The following is a 21,660-nucleotide window of genomic DNA, read 5'->3' as shown; positions in this document are numbered from 1 at the left end:
TCCGAATGGGGGAAATATGTTTCTGAAAATGGTGAACCACAAACCTCCGAACAGGCACCGAAAGGCGACATCTTTGCAGAGGTTTCCTTACAGCATTGTTTTAACCCTGGGATACTGTTCAAATCCATGGAGAAGCTGAAATGAAATGGAAAAGGCGACTGTCACTTATAAAATGCTTATGTCAAGTGCCTCCCTGTCCCGCAGGTCTACAGATCGAATCTTTCTCATAAAGACATGTTCAGTGTATTAAAATGACACCTTCTGATCAAGTGTTTCTGTTGTGTTTCAGGTCATTTCTGCACTTTCAAGAATCTCCCATCACAGCATTGCACAGATTAAAGGGATCAGGTATGTGTCGAAATGTAATCCCTGCTTTATTAATGACCGTGTTAAAATGCTCCATTGTAATATTTTAATAAAGGGAACTGGCCCTCCAGGAGCAGCAAATTCATCTCAAACCCTTAACTCAGCAAGGAAACTTAATTCATTTGTGTATCTAAGTTTCATCAATCCATGCGAAGGTTCACAATCCTTGGGAGCCACTAGCTCTTTTTTTTTTTTTTTTTTTTTAATCTACAGTGTGTGAGTGTTCAGCAACTTCACTGAACTAATTATCTGCTTAACTGGACAGATGTAACATTTGTGCAAGAGTTCATCAGTCTATTATGCAAATCTGCCAACCCTGCCAGATTGCCATGCTCAGTGCTGGACGGTGACATTCCCATTACAAATGTGTAGTCAGCGTGCACTGAAATGATGAGACTGGCCAGGCAGGCTTAGTTCGTGCTTTTGTGGTGTGCACACTGCACAATCAGATCCAGGTCTCAGCCACACCACCACAGCTGCACCCCACAAACACTGGGGGAGAAGACACTTCATCCATCTCTCTGTAACCTGTGTGTGTGTTAGTCTCTGAAGGCAGGTCTATTTGTTGCTCTCCATTATGTTTCAGAACAGTTGGACATCACCTTGTTCAAGTACTCTAAGCGGTATGAGTAATTTAGGCAAATATTTATTTCATAATTTAGCATAACGGGAGAGGATTTCAACTACTTAATGATCTAATAAAAAATTGCTAATATTGACTTATATACTACTCAGTTTTCTGTCCTTAAAAGACATACAAACATTGGATTGTGTCCCTAGCTGGCCTCGTGTGGTTTAGTGGATGAGTCTTAATGCGTCTTAGTGTGACATCCAGTCACACTTGATCTTTGTTGCAGTTTTCCCGTACTCTGAACCCAACGGCAGCTTCTGTTCTCACAATTTTAGTTTAACTTAGGTTAATGGGCTTCACAATCCTTTTGTCATGTCTGTTTTCAGTCTTATAGCCTGAACTGTAGGGCACGTGAAAAGTCGTGAAGTGTTGTCCTGATGCTGCTAGCATAATAACGCCCCTATGAAATGCCAGACTAAGACTGGAGGGGATGTCTGTGTGACCTGCAGTGATGAAACGCACCAAGTGTGTCCTGATACCAGGGGTATGATGGGAGCTGAGATCAAAGTTTAGAGTCCTTATGACTTTCCTTCAGTACAAGGCTTTCGTTACACATCCATGAAGCCTTGAAAAATGGAAGGCGCTAAATGGATAACAGTGTAATTTGACTTTTTGTTTTCTTTCTTGTATCATTATAATGTATTCATACATTTTTACATTTAATTGCAGTAACAAAACCCGTGTTCAGATGCCTGACTCAACCCTGTTCATAGAAGACTTAAAACTGAAATGGAAACTAGAATTTTTTCCAAATTTCCATTGCGAAAAATTGGCAGGCTTTCAGCTTAAAGTATTGTTCCCATGTATCCTTGGAGGACCTCTGTTGTTATGGGGGGGGGGCAAGGCATTTTCAATTGACTTAAAAAAAACAAAAGCATAAAAAAACACTGATTTCTCCCAATTCCATTAATCAGCCTGTCTCATACACAAGTGCAGATTTTTTGTTAGTGTTATTGTACAGGAACAGCTGTTTCGATTGCCACATTACTGACAGATGTGTGTCCTCACCTTAAAATGACGATTCATCAGGAAAATCTTTAGTGGGGGAGTCCAGTCCACAGCTTGACTGACAAAAACCTGAACGAAAGCAATTGGCATTGGACTAGATAGAAGGCAGAGAAACATGAATCCTCAGACGCCTCTAACAAAAATTGTGCTTCTGCAGAGCTGCTACAGTTAATAACAGAAATGTCTGTGGAGAGGTGGTGCTGATTCATCTTGCCATGACTAAATACGTAGTCGCTTACAACACACTGCAGGACAAAAACGTCATGCCAGCCTGATGTGATTCCTCACTGCATTTTCAGTTGCATGTGAAATCTCAGGTAAAGTAGGCCTCCCTCAGTAAGGCAGCGATTCAGAGGTGTCGGAACAAGGAGCAACGGGGAAGCTTGACTTTGAGGGAAATATTGATTTCAATAGGAGGTGGTTTTATGTTTGGGAGCAAAGCGCCCGCAGGCATCAAGACTCGCAGCACCCCTGACAACTACATCGTTATTTATGACTGTATGCAAACACTGCTTTTATGGATTGAATAGGCCTGTAGCTCGATAGACGTTCCAGTCTCTGCATCCACCGTATTGATTATCTTTATGGTGTGCAGGCATCTTTCAGAATTGAAAAGCACTTTAACTTAATTAGGGAGGAGGGGGAGCTCAGATGATTGGCAGTGGGTGTAGAAGGTCATTAATGGCCATGCTAAGGGGCCCGGCTTTAGGAGTAGAGGAGAGAGCTGTCCTGCCTACTCTTCTCATCTCTTCTGGTCTCTGCTCTTGCTCCCCTGCCAGGGGAAACGCAGTGAAATCCTGAATGCTGAAGGCCTTTATTAATCATCTGTGTTACTGGAACACATACGGCAATACAACACCGGAAGAAGGGCCTTTGTTATGTCTTCCTTTACACAGTAAAATCTGCCGGTTCAAAGGTTCGCTGTATATATATATATATATATATATATATATATAATATAAAAAATAAATATATCTGTATTTATATAAAATAAATATATCTGTATTTATAAGAATGTGCCTTCAGGATTTTTTTATTTATTTACCTATCAGGGTTTCCAGTCTTATTTCCTGCAGATAGTATACCAATGAAAACACTACCAAACTCGCTGGAGATGTGCTTCCAAAAGTAATGTTTTGTTTTTTATGTAATTTTCCTGCTCAGTCTGCCTTCTGATTGTGGTCTGCAAGCATTAAATTAGTGTAGTTCGGTGTGTGAGGGTGATACGTCTAATTAACACAGACCCATTAGCTTTTTCATGTCTCAGGTTAATGTCAATGTTTATTCTTAATGACTTAAAGGCTTTTCTGAGAAAACGAAATTGCTGCTCCCTGGAATTATGCTTAACTAATCCTAGCTCTGCAGCAGGGTTGGGTGGGTGAAACCATAATCCCAAATAAGTCGTCAGTCATATCCAGTTCAATCTTTTCTAGTTTAAAAAGGAGACATTTGTTTTTTTAATTAATTATGATGATGTATGATATCAAATTAATTTAGCTGATACCCAGGGACCAATATACAAGAAATGTACAAATTAAAAAATATAAACATGCACAGAGTAAATAAAGATTGATTTACTTTATTTTTCTGTAATTAACACATCAATAGCTAATGTCTTCAGCATTGATTTAGAATTCCATTCATTGTATATATATATATAAAAATAGTTTTAATTTAAAATGCAATACATTCCCCAAAGGTGAAGTAATATAATCAACATAATTATCAGATGAATCAAATTAAAACCAAAACAAAAATTGTTTTAGTGATTTAGTCAGCAACCAAAACATAAACATCATCAATATTTTCCCTGACTTCTACTCATCACTCACTACCGAGACTGGTTTCATGTGCTGAGATTATGAACAGAACAACACAGTCGTTCTGCTAGCAGTCGCTCATGAGAATGGAGAAGAAAGAAGACAGATACATCCCAGTCCATTTCCTGTTCACCTGCACACACTTGTCACTTCTCACAGTGGTACTCACGGCCGGTTGTGTTGATTTTAATGCTCACGAACACTTTCCCTCACACACTGTCCACGAGCAGAGGCATTCAACTACCCAAGGGATGAGGCTGACTTCTTAAATTTAGAGAAGGCTGAGTTAAATTTCTTAGAGTTTAACAGGTAAAAACACGGGCTGCAGTCGTGCAAAACCTCCACCTCGAACGAACACTGAATGACTGGTTGGCAGAATGAAGAGATTAATTTCACAGGTTCTACAGGTCTTAGCAATTCCTTTGACATATGTGACCTTAATATCTTCTAGGAGAAAGAGCGCAGGGTTCTGCCCTCGGTAGCGCTCTTTAATAAATGTCATTTTCATTATCCCTTTGCATCCTCTACCAAACAACACCTGACACAGAGACGACACAGTTCTTACCTTGGGTATAATTGTGCTGCTGGGTATGAAGCTTACCTCTTACACTGCTGGTATATCCTTTGGTCACGGTTTCCAGCTCTGGGTCTAATCAGATTAATTTTGTTGTGACATTTAATTCTAGTGTCTGTATTCGAATCGTTGAACCACAGCCACTAGTTTTAAATGAATCCCAATAAGCTATTCTGGTGGCAGGGACCGGTTGATGAATACATGTTGAACATGGCTCAAGGCTGCTATTATTCTAAACTGATGAGGTCTGAGGAGTGTAGTCACAATTAATATTTCCTTTTCAAAACCAAATGTAGTACATCACTGCCACTTCCCCTGCCTTTGGATCTTGTTTTAGTAAATGGAGCACTTATTGATTGATTCCTTAAGGAAAGATGCATGTGTCTAATGAATCAAGCTGAAAGCCAAGTAGCCATTGCAAAAATTGAGGGAATGAAGAGACAAACTAAAATGCTGTTTGGCTTGTTTTAAAGCTCAACAGAAGTATTTGAAAAACAGTGTGTATTGTTTTAATCGATTCTTATGTGCTGTAACTTTGTGACATATTTAGATGTAAAGCCCAAGGACAGATGACAGATTCTAGATCCATCGTTTCACTATCCATTAAACTAATCAATTTCCGCAAAGTGTTTGCCAGTTGTTTTTAAATAATGGCTGGAGAATTGCCTACTTCTGCATGTCCTAAAAGCTGTCAAAATCTAATTGAATTTCTGAATTGCAAAGCCTATAGTATACAAGCTTTGTTGAATACCTCGAAGTAATTACAGTTAAATCCAATTAATATTAGTCCAGGAAACTGAAGTCTCACAATGGGTACTCCCATACCTATAAAGTAAATAATGACTTGAGAGGCCTTTAACAAGAATTCACTTAGACTTGCAAATTGTACTCTCCCTGATGAAAAGTCACATCGTAATGTAGAGGGAACCCAGCTGTCTCAGGGTGTTCCTGGATCCAAAAGGCTGTTACATCAGAACATCCTATAGAGATAGTGAGTGTTTTTCTGTTTATTTTTCTGTAGCAGTGAAGCAAGTTTAAACAGCTTAGTGGAGCAAATCAAGACCAAAATTAGGTCTTTGCTTTTGATTAGATTTTAATTCTGATCTGTTGCATCTTCAGAATCCTGTTTATAAAGGCATTTTGAGGCAGAACAGAAGTAAAATATCTATTGAGCTGAGTCTTGAATCATAATACGATGGTAATATATGCTTTTTCATTTCCTTTTTCCTAATTCACTAAAAACAGTTTAATTCCTGTTGTACTACAAGGCTTTTAAATTATAATCCAGGGCAGTTTTAGATGCATGTCATTTTATTTACATTAAAAAAAATACAGACACATTAATGCAAAAAATGAAAAACAAATCCTAAAGCCTTTATCGGGTTGGTGTGCTAGGTTTTGGGATTATGTAATGCTTCATACGGATATAATGACATTCCAGTATCGTACCAAATACTTTTTCATAGGTTTCTGATATATTTTTTCTTTGCTAATCTTCAGAAATGATGACAAGCCCAGGTTTATTTTAATGAACCCCAGAAGCCCTCTGTGGAAACTTTGATGTGACGTGACATCAGTTTAAGATAATTTGTTAAACCTGTGCCTTTAAAATCCCTAAAATCTGTCTGTCGTCAGGCACCAGCGTCAGGGGGCACTTTTCCATCCACAAGAAGAGATTTTTTGATTTGTTTAAAAGACATCATACTTTGTCATCATCTATAGAATATACTATGACATCGATTTAAGATCATAAGGGAGCTCTTGGTCTAACCTCCCATTAAACTTCAGAAAATCCTTTCAATCATCTTCGGTGCACCCTTTTAATTAATGCCATGTTAGTTTCACTTGCCTTCAGTTTTTCAAATAACACTTTAAAAACACTTTTAGATTGCAAACTTATAATACATAAACCACTGGATTTTTTAAACTCGTGATATATATATATATATATATATATATATATATATATATATCTTTTTTAATTCCCAAAGGGTTCTAATACTATATATGGTCTGTTAATATCCACAGTTATTTAAAACTATTTAGCACTTTGTTCTACTTATCCTCTTAAGCAGTCTCTGCTGCAAGTAATTAAGTGATATATTTCATGAGGGTTACTAATATAAGGGGGAGAAATCTGTATTTTTATTGAGTGCATATTCAATCTTTTTATTTTTTTATTTTAGGGAACATAATCAAATGTTTCCTTAGCCGAGTTCAGAAGCAATAGCCACCAAAGTCCTTTAGAGCTAATTAAAATAATCTGTCCAAAGCGCACTTCCATATTTGTTTAAAACATGTCGCAGAAGTGCTTCTTAAGTCTTAACATCTTAAAAGCTTTGAATGTTACAATGTAGTCATTTAGATTCAAGGGAAATGTACAGTGTCTTCACAAATATTGTGGTATATTATCATTATTATTATTAACATGATGACTTTTTTTTAATTGTCCACTGCAGTTGATGTCATTATGGGATCGGTTGTTCATCCCCTGAATGCTGCTTATGGGTCTGAATCACTGTGTTTGTGTCTTACAGGCCTTTTCCATCGGAGGATACTGCCCTGAACGAAGATGATGTCTACAGGAGTTTGGAAGAGTTGGCAGAGTAGGTGTCAAACTCCCTCTTTTGCTTACAATGCTACATTACAAAACAAGATAGATATAAATAATATGTGTATACACCATATTAAAAGTCATTCTGTGATAATTTGAAACCTTTTCTTCTCCGGCAATGGCAGTTTAGTCACTTCTGTGGTTTCCATGGCTACACATCTTTAGCTCACTGTAGTACAGTATCAAAACAATGGCAGGCCGGTTGATAATAAAGAGCTATCAAATGAAAGATAGAGGCGTTAGATGTGACAGAGGATACTCGGCTGGTGATTAATGTAAAATCATTATGCTGTGTGCTGTGATAGGTGTCATTTATCATCATAAACTCTAAGAACTGTTAGGCAGGATGAGAAACTCCATTCCCTGACTGCCTTATGAATAAATGATTCCATATAACACATTAAAATGATTAAAGCAATTTGAAAGTGTAGATCTTAAAAAAAGACAAATGTGGGAAGTAGATCATGCGTATCTTACATGGAATCAGTGCTGTGCAAGTTTTTCTGAAGCAGAGGAAAGCACTGGCATTGATAATGGTGCTTCTCTCTGGCACCTGCTCAGTTCATGAGAAATGATTAATTAAGAGGGAAGTGTTTCAAAATGGAAGTTAGGCATTATTGCTGTAAGATGGCAAAGAATCATCAGAGCTCGTTTCTCCTGCAGAGTCTTAATTGGGAAATGAGTTCCCACAGATTTCCCCATTGTATAATCACCAATTATTGTACATTACATATTAATCCAAGCTAATAAAAAAAAAACCCCTCTTATTACACAACTTTGAGTACCTACAATTAAATGCCTATGACCAGTAGTAAAATATATGTATGTGCTCATAGAGGTTGTTTAATTCATTTGAATTATTCAATACTTCCGTGTAAGAATAGCTCTGCATCAGAGGATGAAATGCACCAATCAAGCTATTTTGCCAAAAGTCAATTTCAGAAAGTAATCAGGTGCAAATCCAGTATCAAACCATTTGGATCTTTTTAAACAACCCTAATCTGTCATCGGTTGTATCCTGCACTTTGTTTTCCATCAAGTGTTTTGTCTTCTGTTGACTGTATGACCAGCAGTGATTTTACAGAGGGACTTGTTGAACGCGGCTGAGTTATAATGTAAGATTCAAGGTAAACATCTGACAGATGGGTGGAGATCATAACCTGTTACCAGATTAATTTAAATCCTGTTGTCCAGATGGAATCTTTCATCAGTATTTTTGGGTTTTGATTTACTAGAATCCTTTCCGTTCAGAATAACGCTTTACTCTTTACGGTGAACCTTTTCATCACACCGGATCGGCCCAACATCAAAGTAGTCTAAATAAGCTGTATGTGACATTGTTTGAGTTCTGCAGCACCTTACATTAAGTTATTTTCAAATAAAGCTATAACTATAAGAAGAAGAAGAAGAACCGCTATATCGCGGGGAATTCTGTAGTTTTGACTGAACTCCACAAGAGAAAGAAAAAGATAAAACAATATGGCTTAGAGGGGAGAAAGAAATCCAACATTTTCTTCAGCATTTTCAAAGTGCTTTACCTATCCCCACATCTGTATTTATTTACATATGTGTTTGATTTATAATTCATTAGCCCAGTCATAATGGGCTAGCACTCATCAAGGGCTTCGAATCTCATCCCTGGAATCCAAGAACCAAATGAAAGAGCAGGGAAGAAAACCCACTGGGTATTTTTGACACAGCACCTTCCCTAGAGAACTGAGAATAGTGACACCAGAGTAGACACACTAGAGTTACTGTGGAATACATAAATAAATCTCCTGGGGAAACCTAAAGGGTCTCAAAGGGGGAAAATACTGATAATTGGTGAGTACAATAAGTGGAAGTTGGACTTTATTGTCTGCCCTGCGTGGGCTCGTGATAGCAAATCCCTTTTAAGATTATCCTTTGCTCTGTTTCCTGTAGTTGCCTATTTTCTAATAAAACCTGGGACAATAGTGGAGCAGTCAGGCATGTAGGTGTCATGATGTACATATCAAGCCAATATGAAAATGTAAAAGTAATATTATGCAGTTCAGGCAAGTCACTCCTTGGGGGAATAGTATTTTTTATTATTAAATCCCCTCATAAGCAAGCATTTCAAAGGAGTAGTAATAAAGCTTATACACAGACATATCTTCATACACACACATGCATGCACAAAATAATAATGTATATATTTTAAATGTATGGCCTTTAACTGCTCCTTACATTGCTTTTTCATTTTAGCTGCATATCTTTTTATGTTCAGCTTATTTTCTTCTAAATGTAATAAAAGACACATTATCATGTAAGTCTAGAAAAAATACAAAGATGTGTTGTAGTCAATTTTAGTCCCAGTGTTGCAAGTAGTTAACCTGTAATGAGTTTCACACATTTATTTTCCTGTGGGCGCACACAGACACGCAGACACACACGCAGACACACACGCACACACACACATTAATCCGGACCCCAACTCCTGCTGGTAATTAGCTGGGAACTCAAATCATTTATTTGGCAAAATTAATTGGTTCTCCTTAGTTCAACAGTATAATGGTATCTGGAAAAGAAACTAAAATGTACAACATGGCAGGTGGTTGTTTTTGTAATTTATAATTAGAAATTATATGACCAGAAGATACAGAAGCACCATTAATTGCATGGTATTAGTGTAATCTAACAACTTGATTTGTATGTATGTGTGGACAGCATTTGCTAATGTTATGCATGCTTTCCCTATATAATCATGTGACATTTAACTACTCATAGAGTGGAAAAAACATATTGGCCAAGATCTTTTCATGTTTTTTGTATTGGTTTCCCATTTTCCTTTAAGCCATTTTTTTTTTTACTTGGTAGAGACAAACTTTCAAAGAATAAAAGTGGTCTGTGCGAATGACAAAACCCCCACTTATTTTCAGAAATCTATATTCTGGACAGGAGAGATTGTTTAAGCTGTGTGTAACCCTGAAAGGCTTTATCCCTGTTTTGGCATCTACTCAAAATCAATGGCAACAGAACTGTATAAAAAAGGTAAGCCTTCTTAAAAACAAATCTGACAGGTGAGAATTACTCGGGGGCTCGGTCGATGGTCCTGAGAATATAGTAGGCCAAGGTCTGTGTTGAGAATGGATTCCAAAACACCTTAATACAATGAGTTGTGTCCCTCAGGACATCTCCGCAAATACCTGCCTGCCCAGTCAGCGTTTTGTCTCTTTTGGTCTGGGAGAAGGCTTTTTGTAAAGTACTATAAAAAACTTCTGTCAGCTAACTGAATTCATAACTTAATTCTGTGGTGTCTTCCCAGCTTCTGTTGAACTATGCTCTTCTGAGAGATGTGCAGTGGGCTGGTCCCCAAACCTTTTTGTTTTTGTTTTTTGGGGTGTCTGTCTGATTTTTATGTCATAAGAAAAGCAGAAAAGTGTAGTTCTGAGTCAGTATTTTCTCCTTTCCTCTCGCAGTTGTCCTGATCATCTAAGTTCATATCCTCCTCCTGACACAGGATTGTCATGTTACTTGTGCTTTGATTGATGCAGTCTTATCTGGGTGATGTTTAGTTGTCTACCTCAAAATCTAGAGCACTCATAAGTTAAATGTGTGATTCAACAAGACAGGGTCAACTAGGCACATTGACTTCGGAACAGATCACTGAGTAAAAAGGATATCCGGGTCTGGATGTTGAAACTGACTTGACCAGCCACCAAGCTCTTTCTTGCACTGAGGTTCAGAAGCTGGTGTGTCTGTCCGGAGTCCTTGGTGTCGTCCCGGGTTTTGTATGCATTTCAGATCAGACAGTCCTTCCCCCAAAAACAATACAGCTGTGCGGAGGAGAAGTCACAGAACAGCAGGGCTGCCCCAGATGTGCCTTTCAGTTGCGTGTCAGACTGGGAACAAACTTCTCTTGGCCATGCAGTGTTAAATCAAACGGAAACGCGGAGCTTGTGAATCTCAATGTCATGATGCATTGGGCACGGGCAGCCTCAGTGAGACGGACATGTGCTGTCTCCCTGCTTTCTCGCCCAGTCGTCCCAGCTCTACGCGCCCTGCCGGCCGACCCCAGGCAACAAGAGAGCAGCACCTGGGTTGAAGGGATACCTTTTTTCCCAAATTGTAAGATAATTAATATGAAACGACAAAACTTAAATACCTGGACACCTTTCCATCAATCTCTCTTCCATACAGCCCTTTGAGTGGCCCTTGAGTGGACCGTGAAACTGGTCAAAATCAAGCCTGTGTCCTTTTAATTATGCTTCATAAAATGTTCAGGGTCAGTTCGGATAAATGTAAAGCGATGTTCATATTTTTTTATATAGATCATTTAGAAGAAAGATTATATTCTGTACACTGCAACACAACACAAACTGGTTACAGACAGTCTTCATCGCTTTAAGACATAGTTTGCATTCCACCTACACCATTCGTTTATGTAAATGTTCTTTTCCAGTTGTTTCGAGAAAGAAAAACATTAGTTTGAATATTCACCTACAGCTGTCATCCTGTTAGTGCCAAATGTGTTATACAGAGATCTAATTGTCTATATGCATAGAAAATAATATGAATAACTTCCTGGGATATGAAAACTGATGCAAATTGCAAATAACATTGCGTGAATGCATCTTTGCAGTGGTCATTAAGCGCTAGTTCTTTGGTTATAATTAAATATGAATGTGTGTATTTATATCATAACGAAAGCTAGAACTGACTTTTTACCAAATGTGATTGTACAGAATAAGGAATATAAATGTTGAGCTTGTTGGCAGGCATTCAGGTTTCCTGTCACGGTTTCCCGATTACAAATTAAATATTAAAATATGTTGTATGGCATTTGAAGCCTTGGAGATTATGTTTACAAATCAAACAAAGTAATAAACAGGAAGGCATTTCTTAACATATTATACCTGTGAAGAAAAAAAAATGAAATATGCTTGTAAAACAACAACAACAACAGAAAAAGACTGAACATTAACATGATTCTAAAATGCCTGTACATACTTGTATAACAAGGGCATTCGGTATCCTGCAACACAGATTCTCTTCTCCTGTGTGTCCAACAGAAGAAGACCCGTTTCTTGTCAGATAGCTTTTTCAGTTTGTCTTTGTTCTCACATCTGCTGGCTGGGAAAGTCTGCCGACTCAAGGCTATCTCTCGGGCAGTGAGCTTGAAATGTGAACTTCAGAGAGGTGTGTTTCAAATAGTGTTTTTTTTGTTTGTTTTTTTATCCTTCTGATTTTTTTTTCTATCGTTCTAAAGCACAAGACATGCAGAAAATGTTCAAATTAAAAATGTAGCTCCTCCCTTCTCCCCTGGTTATGTCTACTTGTCATTACAGCAAAACATGTGTGATAGTACAGACAGACGTGTTTGTGACTCATGGGCGAGTATCATATTCAGTAAGTTGAAATACAAGCCCACCTCTGGGAACTTGCTTTTTATCTAACCACTGGACACAGTAAGCTTTGAGTGGAAAAGTTTACACCATCTTTGCACATGAATACATCTGTCTGCAAACCTTTTCCCCAGTAATTTATACTTGCATAGCCGCTTATAGTTTAGATAGGTAACGTTTAGAACATGCAGAGTGCAGACAGGAAAATGGAAAGGTTGAATATATCGAGGGAAATAGTTTTGTATAAGAAAAAAGGATTCAGTGCTTTATATATGTGTGACAGAGGGAGATACAGTGAGGGAGACTTTCACAAAATGGAAAGCATGTGGCAATTTATTCCAAAAACATTTTAAGTGTGTCTATACATGGTTGTATATAGATTTTCTATTCAGATAACATTATTATGGTCAGTAGCCATTTTTGAGTGGTTCTGACATCATAACAGCTTTAGATATTCATATCCCCTGGAGCCCCTGACACAAACTGACACGCTTCAAAAAGTGTATCACAGGAAAGAAGAACTGGCATTCAAATGCTTGGCTTCACGTGACTTGATGGGACACAAGCCTTCTTATGGACCGTTACCCATCTACTATTATGGATGTCTTCTACCACACACGAAGCACTTAGGATGTATTTCATTAACAGCTAATAAGCATTTGAGTGCTGATAGCATCAGACACGCTGAAAGGCTGTCTCCTATAGCTCCTGTTCATCAAGGCCGTGGTGGAGGAGCCAGCAGGACCCCCCGAAGCCACTTTCACGGCCTGCGCTCCTGATTCGAGTTGCCACTTTCTCTCTGCACTGCAGTTCCAGGAGCTTAACGGTTATTTTTTGGAGCAGACAGCCTTAGAAAACCTTGATTTGCTCCGATTAGACAGAATGTTCCCTGTGATTTGGGGGAAAAAAACAACAAGAAAACGCAAAACCACCATCTGATAAGAGACTGACAAGCAGGACAAAAACGGTTGAATTCATGATTGGCTTGAGATCAGAACTCAAGTGGCACAAAACTAAACCAGTTTGAAAGTCAAGCGGCAGTCCAGCAATTTAGTACAAAAAGTTGGCATTTGGTTCGGTAAGGCGGATGAGCATGAACAGCTGAAAAACAAATGGTATTGCCTGCCCTTTTCCTGTATGTTGTTTTTGGTTTTGTATTGTTTTTTGTTGTTGTTTTTTTTGGTCAGGGAACACTTAAATAAGATACCATAAATGCACACTGAAAACAACACCGTACGTTGTTGGTATACAATAACACACCTTCCACAACCAATGGTCTCAGGATGTTCAGCCACCTTTCATTCGAGGAACCTGTGTGGCTAATGCCAACAGGAGATGCATCATATTTCAGATGATTACTAAACGTATGCTTTGGCTACATATTTTGCTATTCAAACCGTCAATAAAAAGATCGGCTGCTTTCAAAAATAGACATCATAAAATAAACAATGTATATAATAAGTCAACTTTCGCTGGCCTAGGAAACAAAATGGGGGGATGTTTTTTTATTTATTTTTTCTGTATTGATATGATGGCTATGAAGTGACATGGACAATTTCCACATCTGCAGCTTAAGGTCAGGGGGAGTGCTGCAGACGAATGGTGAGTCTCATTGAATTAGAGTAACTGCTCATTACAGGGGCCATTCAGATAGGGGTTTAAAATACTGAAATTGTCAAACTTACATTTGTTTACTCTCTTCTTTTCCCCCTCTATCATGCTTCACTTTTCAGAGTTAACAAGAAGAGACAAGGTCTGACTAAAGCTTGAACGCACTTCCCCCATCACAATGAAAACTTTTATGAAAATTAAAAAGGCAAGAACAAAAAGAAAATGATTGCCAGTAGACTATTGATCCAAGTTGTTACTTTAAGGATCTAAGGCAATCCACTTCCAGAATATAGTTTGATTGCTTTCTGCTACAGGCACCCATTATGAGTGTGGGAGGGAAATAAATGAGTAAGTAGAGATAGTGCAGAGGAAAACATAACCTAATGGAAATCAATAAGTAAAATTATGTATTTAGAAAGGATCAAGCCCAGGTTGTCATCTTGGCCCTCACATTGATTTTAGCCATCAATGTTGGTTTTAATGATGCAGTAAAATATGATCACCAATCCCTTTGCTCTTTCCCAGGGAATTCTGTTACTTTATTACCATGAAGAGAGATACAGAAAATGAGATGTGATTGCTGGCTTATAAATAAAAAAAAAACATTATTTTGTCATATCCCTTTCTGGTGGTTTATGGTCTATGTAGGGACGTCCCTTAAGCCATTGCATCTTTTCCTGGTAACTGTGGAATGAATAGTGTGTTTCTGACATGGATAAACACACTTCTATTTCTGCAGTGGCTAATGCCCCAGCTCTGGCCAGAGGTCTTTGAAAACCCCGCTTTAGCAAAGACTGACATTGTGTTTAAAGCTGACAAAACATAGTCAATCACAAGTCTTGGTCTTTCAGCAGCTTTGGTGAAATCAATGGAAAAAAGAGTGTCAGGTTGTCTCTTTACATCAAGGCCATGTAATTGGAAAAAGGATCCGAAGTTGCTCTAAGCTATTGATTCAGAGTTGAGACGGATCAGCGGGGGCCACTCTGATTGTCAGCTATTTTAACGAGCAGTACAGAAGTTGGTTATAGGTGAGCCAGTTGAAACATCATACCCAACTGTCAAACACAATTGCAACAAGTGCTATGCAGCCCTTGCTGATGACAGATTTGTATGATCTCATCCAGCTTTCCTGATTTCAAAACCCTGCTGTAGATGTGGAGGCCTTGGGCACATTGTCAGCTTCGGTATCCTGGCAACAAGTTCCTTGTCTTGTTTTAAAATCTAAATTACTCTTTCCATGTGACTAAAACAGTTACTTTCTGTACGGTATACAGTACAATATCGTACAAGCCAAGCAGAGGAAAGCAACTTTGAAAGTCTTTGACCAATTTAAAATTGAAATCCAAATGTGGTTAAGGGAGGTCTGGGTTGAGAGCTTGGCTTCCATAAAAACTGGAGTTACAGGGCAGAAGAAATACAATCCCCTTCATTGTTTGGACCTCTAGAGGATGTACAGCACCAGCTTTTCATCCTATGACTCAGACTTTTTCTGACATGCTCTCTTTTGCAGTGAACATGATGTTGGCGAGGATGACATCTACGACTGCGTGCCGTGCGAGGACGATGGAGATGATATCTATGAGGATATCATTAAGGTGGAGGTGCGGCAGCCCATGGTGAGAATCCCCCTGTAATCATTACCAGTCTTACACAGAAAGAATACTTCTTATTCCCAGTACATTATATATATAATGACAAGTTGTTATGGAAGGGAAATGTTAGCTAAGATTGTACTGCAACGAAACCAGAGACGGGGCCTTTTTTTTATTCTGTGACACCTGGAAGAAGTTATAGTGCTCTAGTCCTTTCCCAGGATCACAACTTAGCCAACTCTCTCCTTGATGATACAAATCTCTGGCTCCTTAAAGTTACATCATACATACTGACTGAAACCTGGAAAGCAATGATTGTTTTTTTTCTTGGCCAGGTCGGCATTTTAAATGAGAACTCGTTCTCAATGCCCTTACCTGGTTTGATTTTTTTTTTTCTTTTATCAAGAAATACACTCCCCTAAAGGATTATTAGGAACACCTGTTCAATTTCTCATTAATGCAATTATATAACCAACCAATCACATGGCAGTTGCTTCAATGCATTTAGGGGTGTGGTCCTGGTCAAGACAATCTCCTGAACTCCAAACTGAATGTCTGAATGGGAAAGAAAGGCGATTTAAGCAATTTTGAGCGTGGCATGGTTGTTGGTGCCAGACGGGCCGGTCTGAGTATTTCACAATCTGCTCAGTTACTGGGATTTTCACGCACAACCATTTCTAGGGTTTACAAAGAATGGTGTGAAAAGGGAAAAACATCCAGTATGCGGCAGTCCTGTGGGCGAAAATGCCTTGTTGACGCTAGAGGTCAGAGGAGAATGGGCCGACTGATTCAAGCTGATAGAAGAGCAACTTTGACTGAAATAACCACTCGTTACAACCGAGGTATGCAGCAAGCATTTGTGAAGCCACAACACGTACAACTTTGAGGCGGATGGGCTACAACAGCAGAAGACACCACCGGGTACCACTCATCTCCACTACAAATAGGAAAAAGAGGCTACAATTTGCGTAGAATTAAGGCAGTTCTGAAGGCGAATGGGGGTCAAACACAGTATTAGTATGGTGTTCCTAATAATCCTTTAGGTGAGTGTAAGTACAATAAATAAATATTAAACCATTTGTTCTCCCTGAACTTCATGTCTTTTTTCAACTGTCTTTGGTTTCTTAATGCCGCAGATAAGGTATATGCAGGTAAGTAGTCAGTCTTGGTTTGAAAATAAATATCAAATGCATGTATGTAGTGCCTAATGCCAACTGTTACAATAATGGTGCCATCAAGATAGGGCATTTACTCTCTTTCTTTGCAAAGAGTCTGTCTGAAAAAGTTAGTACTGCTATAGCAACAGACTATAGACAGATAATAGATTGTGTACATCCTGAAGAATTCAAGTGTTTAGTTTTCCCTAAATTACATATACAAAATTTACACACAATACAGATATGTTAGACATTTCACTACATACAGAAGGGAAAATACCTTGTCTATATAAATGCTATGGATTCCTGGTCCAAGGTGCTATCTTATTAGCAGGGTATCCAGGGTGACTTACAGGATACAAGAGCAAAGCAAAATACTGTACAAATTTACATATCAGGCATAATACAATTACAGTTTCAAAATTACAGAAGACCTTCCATTCCACAAAGATCTTCCATGCCAGACTTATTGATTCGCATGGCAGTCTTGTTACATGGCATGCATGGTTGTTGTATAATCTGCATTTGGTACAGTCATTCATTCTAAATTTGTTTATACAGAAAAAAAAAATCACACCAAACAAACAAAGCACGCAATGAACTCACTTTCATTCTCCGGGTATCTGAAGATGAACTCATGTGTGCAGAGCATAAAAACTCTATAAATAAAGTTGTATTTGTTAGCCGCAAGTCCGAGGTCTGTCGTGCTTTGGAATAGGCATTTGGTTCAGCAAAACAATTTACGTGTCACAATACATCTTTCTCCAATTTTTATTTCTCCACCTGGGTTCACAGGAATAGATAATTATATCTCATCCACTTGTTAGCATGAGCGTTAGGCTTCAGTCCACAGGCATTGTTGAGGATTATATTACAACTGTCCCAGGTGAAGAAGATGCTATAATGCTAGTCACAAAGCCATGTACTTCAAAGTCTTGTCAGGTCTTTGTTTTTTCTTAATAATTATGGAAACAAGTTTTAAATGGATGTTTAACTTGGTATCTTTTTAGGTATTTTTTATGTTCTGCTTTGGTAACGTGTTTTTCTTCTCCCTTTTTTATAATTAGAAAAACAAGTGCTATTGCAAGTGTTTGCGTTTATTAAACCAAAAAGATTGAATGACCTCTTCAGTAACTCTAATTACAATGTCCTGGATTTCTTGATTGTTTTTAGATTCCAGGCAGCAGAGGGTCTGTTATAGATCTTGAGTGAGAAATTATATACTTCCATATGGAGCAGCTCAAATATTTTGATTTCCCATAAAGAAAAACAAATAGTGAATATTAAATGTTCAAGCAATCATGCAACTTCAGTTAAACAATAGCAGGAGCTCCTTGAAGAAATCCAATATTTCCTTTGGTGATTTTTGCCCAGTTTAATAACATAGCAAGCGGCTTTATGTCCTTATTGTGTGTGTGTGTGTGTGTGTGTGTGTATATATATATATATATATATATATATGCAGGCCAGTTCAAAATCGGCTTGGCTCATTCAGGACCCAGATGTTTGGAGGAATACGTACATAGATGTTTATTAGATCCGGACTGTGATTGAGGAAATTTTTCACTCCAATGTTTCACTGTATTTCTGAAACACAGTGATTAATAGTCCTTTATACTATATGCAGAGTAAACTAGACACATTTTGAAAGAGATTATTCTGGGGTCATTTGAAGTAAAAATATAGCTGTTGGCAATATTGTGATGCCACCCATTGCCTAATGCAAACAGATGAAATATCCTTTTGTTGGTTCTTACTTTAGCTTTAGGGTTTAGATTCTTTAAAATGCCCTTTTATATAAGAAACTTATATTCATTTTAAATCCCTTGAGCAGAAAATGGGAATGACAGAAGATGACAAAAGAAACTGCTGCTTGTTAGAGATTCAAGAAACGGAGGCGAAATACTACAAAACTCTGGAAGACATTGAAAAGGTAGGCCTGGCCCCGTGAAGGGATTGGTTCATGGATTGAAACAGGGCTGCTAACTTCATACCACCGGCCCCAGAGCTGACAAGAGATGAGTTCAATTGATTCCTTGTTGCTGGTGGGTCACAGTGCTGCCTTTCAGATGTTTGCAGTTTCATTCGAGAGGAAAAAAATGAAAGAGGAACAAAATCAATTGGAAAGTGTGATTCTGTGAAATAGCCTGAATCCTCAGGGCTTCAGAAATACACACCCCCTGCCACACAAATGCCACAAAGACCACATTTAATGGACATGTCCTCCCAGGATTGTGAAATCACTGATTAACTATGGGCATTACACTCTAAATTTGCATTTAATTTGATAGTAAAAGTTTGAAAAAAATTGTGACATACTGCGCATATTGAGGTGATAGAGGAGAATTGTTATTGATCTTACGCAGAGCTCTGGAAGATTGATTTCCAAACATTTTCTTCTGTGCATTGAACCACTTCTGCATTCTAAGTGTAGGGGCAAATGAGCAATAAATGTGTTTCACGATCATGGTGGTACAGGTTAAAAATGGAGACTGAAAATTAAAGAGTATTTCCAGCATGAAAAGAAAGCATGCTTCAAGCACAGAGCCAAGATAAATCATATCCTTTGAACTTATCTCTGAAACACAGAATTATCCCTGGAAAACAGAAAGCATTCTCTTCACAAAGATTAATTGCATGCATCTCTCTAGTACGATTTTCCTATCAGCTGGAGTCAGTGTTTTCATGATGTGCCTGTAGAGTAACTAGCCATCCTGAACTGTGATTTCCCAGTTACTTGATAGGGAGAATCTGTCTTCTGAACAGTGAGAACGAAGCCAGATAATTTCACCAAAGATAACTGTGAAACTCTTTGGTAGGTAGCTAGGGCACAATGCCAAAAGAAACGCGTATTTTAAGGAAGGATTTTCAGTGTTCCTTGGTGCATTCTTTGCGTGTCTCAAATAAAAAATGCAAATATTCAACTTTGCAAAAGGCTCATAATAACTTATATATGTTATATTACCTCTTAAACCTTTATCCACTGCACAAAATTTTGTGGTAAAATTGTCAGATTACGGCTTTATATTTGTCAACTGTGGGAGTCCGGTGATTCCCAGTTTCCATAACAGGAGTGTAGGTGGATAAAGAGAGAGGTTGTCAATGACTGTCCAGAGGTGGAAGATATATTTTACATCAGGGCTGAGACAGTTCTTTAGTGATGAGCTGAATGAATGAAACCCACAAGCAGAGCTGCTGTCAAAGCTTTGCCTCCCAAGAGTCGTTTGAGATGCTCTCCTCTTAACGCCTTTCATGTGCTCAAGTAACAGCTGTGTGCATGAGCCTGGCTATGAAAGATCAGGCCATGGCTGCTGTACGGAGCTTCATTCCTCGTGTCAAGCAGTTTGCTTTGGACTTCTTGCATTTGCCTGCTTTGACCTGTATCTCCTTTTTTCCAGAATTACATGAATCCACTGAAACAAGTTCTATGCCCTCAAGAGATGGAAGCAATTTTTGTTAATCTTGAGGCAAGTATTACCTTAATACATTTTTTTTTCTTTTGTAATATTGTTTATATTTGTGCCAAATGAGAAACTTTTGAAGTGTTGGATCCATGTCTTTCCACATAACAAACAAGTTATTTTTCTGGAAATGCAGGAATTGATCAAAGTCCACTTCTCCCTACTGAGAGCCATTGACATGACAATGATGGGCGGAGGAAACGGACTTGCTAAAATATTCCTGGACTTCAAGGAAAGGTAAAATATATATTTCGCACATAGACATGTATTTTAAAATCATACACAAAATGACTTTTGCATTCTCTGCTAATGAAAGATGGGAAACGCATTATAAAGGTTACATATTTTGGAGGTAAAATTTGCATTCATCCACTCATATACTGTTTGAATGTGTTTAATCCCTACTTTGTACATTTTCTTAAAGGATTCTGTGAAGATGTAAGAATATACTGTGTCTCAGTGCAGTGTTTGCATCAGTGTTCTGCAGACTCAGAAAGTTACTAAAACATTTTCACAAAGGCAGTCTGGCAAAAGAACTGTCAATCACTTAAAATAATTGTTGAAATTCATGACCTACTACAGAGGTTTTCACAAAAGAAGAAAAAAAATCCTCTCTTGGAGAGGAACATGATGGTGCAGTAAATTATTACATTAACCAGGAGGAGACATTCATAATTAATATGGTTAGAGGAATGATCGTAAGTGTGTTAATTTAATAATGAATACATCTGGGTCTCTGTTTCGCAATAGGTATAAAAGTCTCAATGAAAAGATTAATGGAAATAAGGATACAGTCCTTAGGCACCTACTAAGCTTTTAACATTTAAAATGAAACCTACAGCAGTCATGTAATTTCGACTGAAGGAAACTGATTTTACTTTTGCAGTTTTGTTGTGTTCTCTTTAAAGCAGGTCAGAGGTAAAGAAACAGGAAAACACAAAAGGGTCCTCCTTGCTTCTGTACTGCATTCATTGATCACATGAAAAATTAAACTTGTTCTTCAGCCAAGCATTTTCTTATCATTATCCTATAGGATATCGACCTCTTCTATGGTCAGCGGCTACTTTATGACACTTGTGAAACCACAAGACGTGGTTAAAATAAGTCACTTGGTGTATAAAGTACCGTTCTGTTTGTGTTGGACTGTGTTGTCAGGCTATGACCACTGCTGAGACACGGTAGAGGAGCAACTCTCAGCAGGAGAAGGATAGGAAAGGTGTCTTTTGTCTTACTGCTCTATTTTCAGCAGCACCCTCCTACTGGGAATCAAATCAGTACAATACATTACAAAAGCCAAAACCACAACAACAAACAATAACTCTTACAGTAATTAACACAGTTATCTAAGTGATACTGGGAAATGTTAAGACCAGCCGTGGCTATGGAAAAATCATTCAGTGCACCCGTTTTGATCTCTACTGTCTATTGTCTGTCCTGCGCTGTGGCCGAGCAAGCGTCCG

At 38.2% G+C, this 21,660-nt stretch overlaps 1 protein-coding gene across 4 annotated transcripts in view; it reads left to right on the top strand.

The window, feature by feature from the left end:
- Positions 1-21,660, top strand: part of vav2 (vav 2 guanine nucleotide exchange factor) — a 159,524-nt gene that overhangs the window by 113,721 nt on the left and 24,143 nt on the right. For all 4 annotated transcript variants that reach the window (XM_066712971.1, XM_066712972.1, XM_066712973.1 and 1 more), the window contains exons 3-8: positions 290-348; positions 6,937-7,005; positions 15,501-15,606; positions 18,574-18,672; positions 20,138-20,206; positions 20,337-20,437. In XM_066712971.1, the coding sequence (XP_066569068.1) occupies positions 290-348; positions 6,937-7,005; positions 15,501-15,606; positions 18,574-18,672; positions 20,138-20,206; positions 20,337-20,437 (503 nt within the window). The remainder of the gene's footprint in view (positions 1-289; positions 349-6,936; positions 7,006-15,500; positions 15,607-18,573; positions 18,673-20,137; positions 20,207-20,336; positions 20,438-21,660) is intronic.

The sequence above is a fragment of the Amia ocellicauda genome, chromosome 9, assembly GCF_036373705.1.
Source record: "Amia ocellicauda isolate fAmiCal2 chromosome 9, fAmiCal2.hap1, whole genome shotgun sequence".
Classification (NCBI taxonomy): Eukaryota; Metazoa; Chordata; class Actinopteri; order Amiiformes; family Amiidae; genus Amia; species Amia ocellicauda.
The sequence above is the reverse complement of the archived record's forward strand: the minus strand, read 5'-3'. Positions and strand labels throughout refer to the sequence as shown.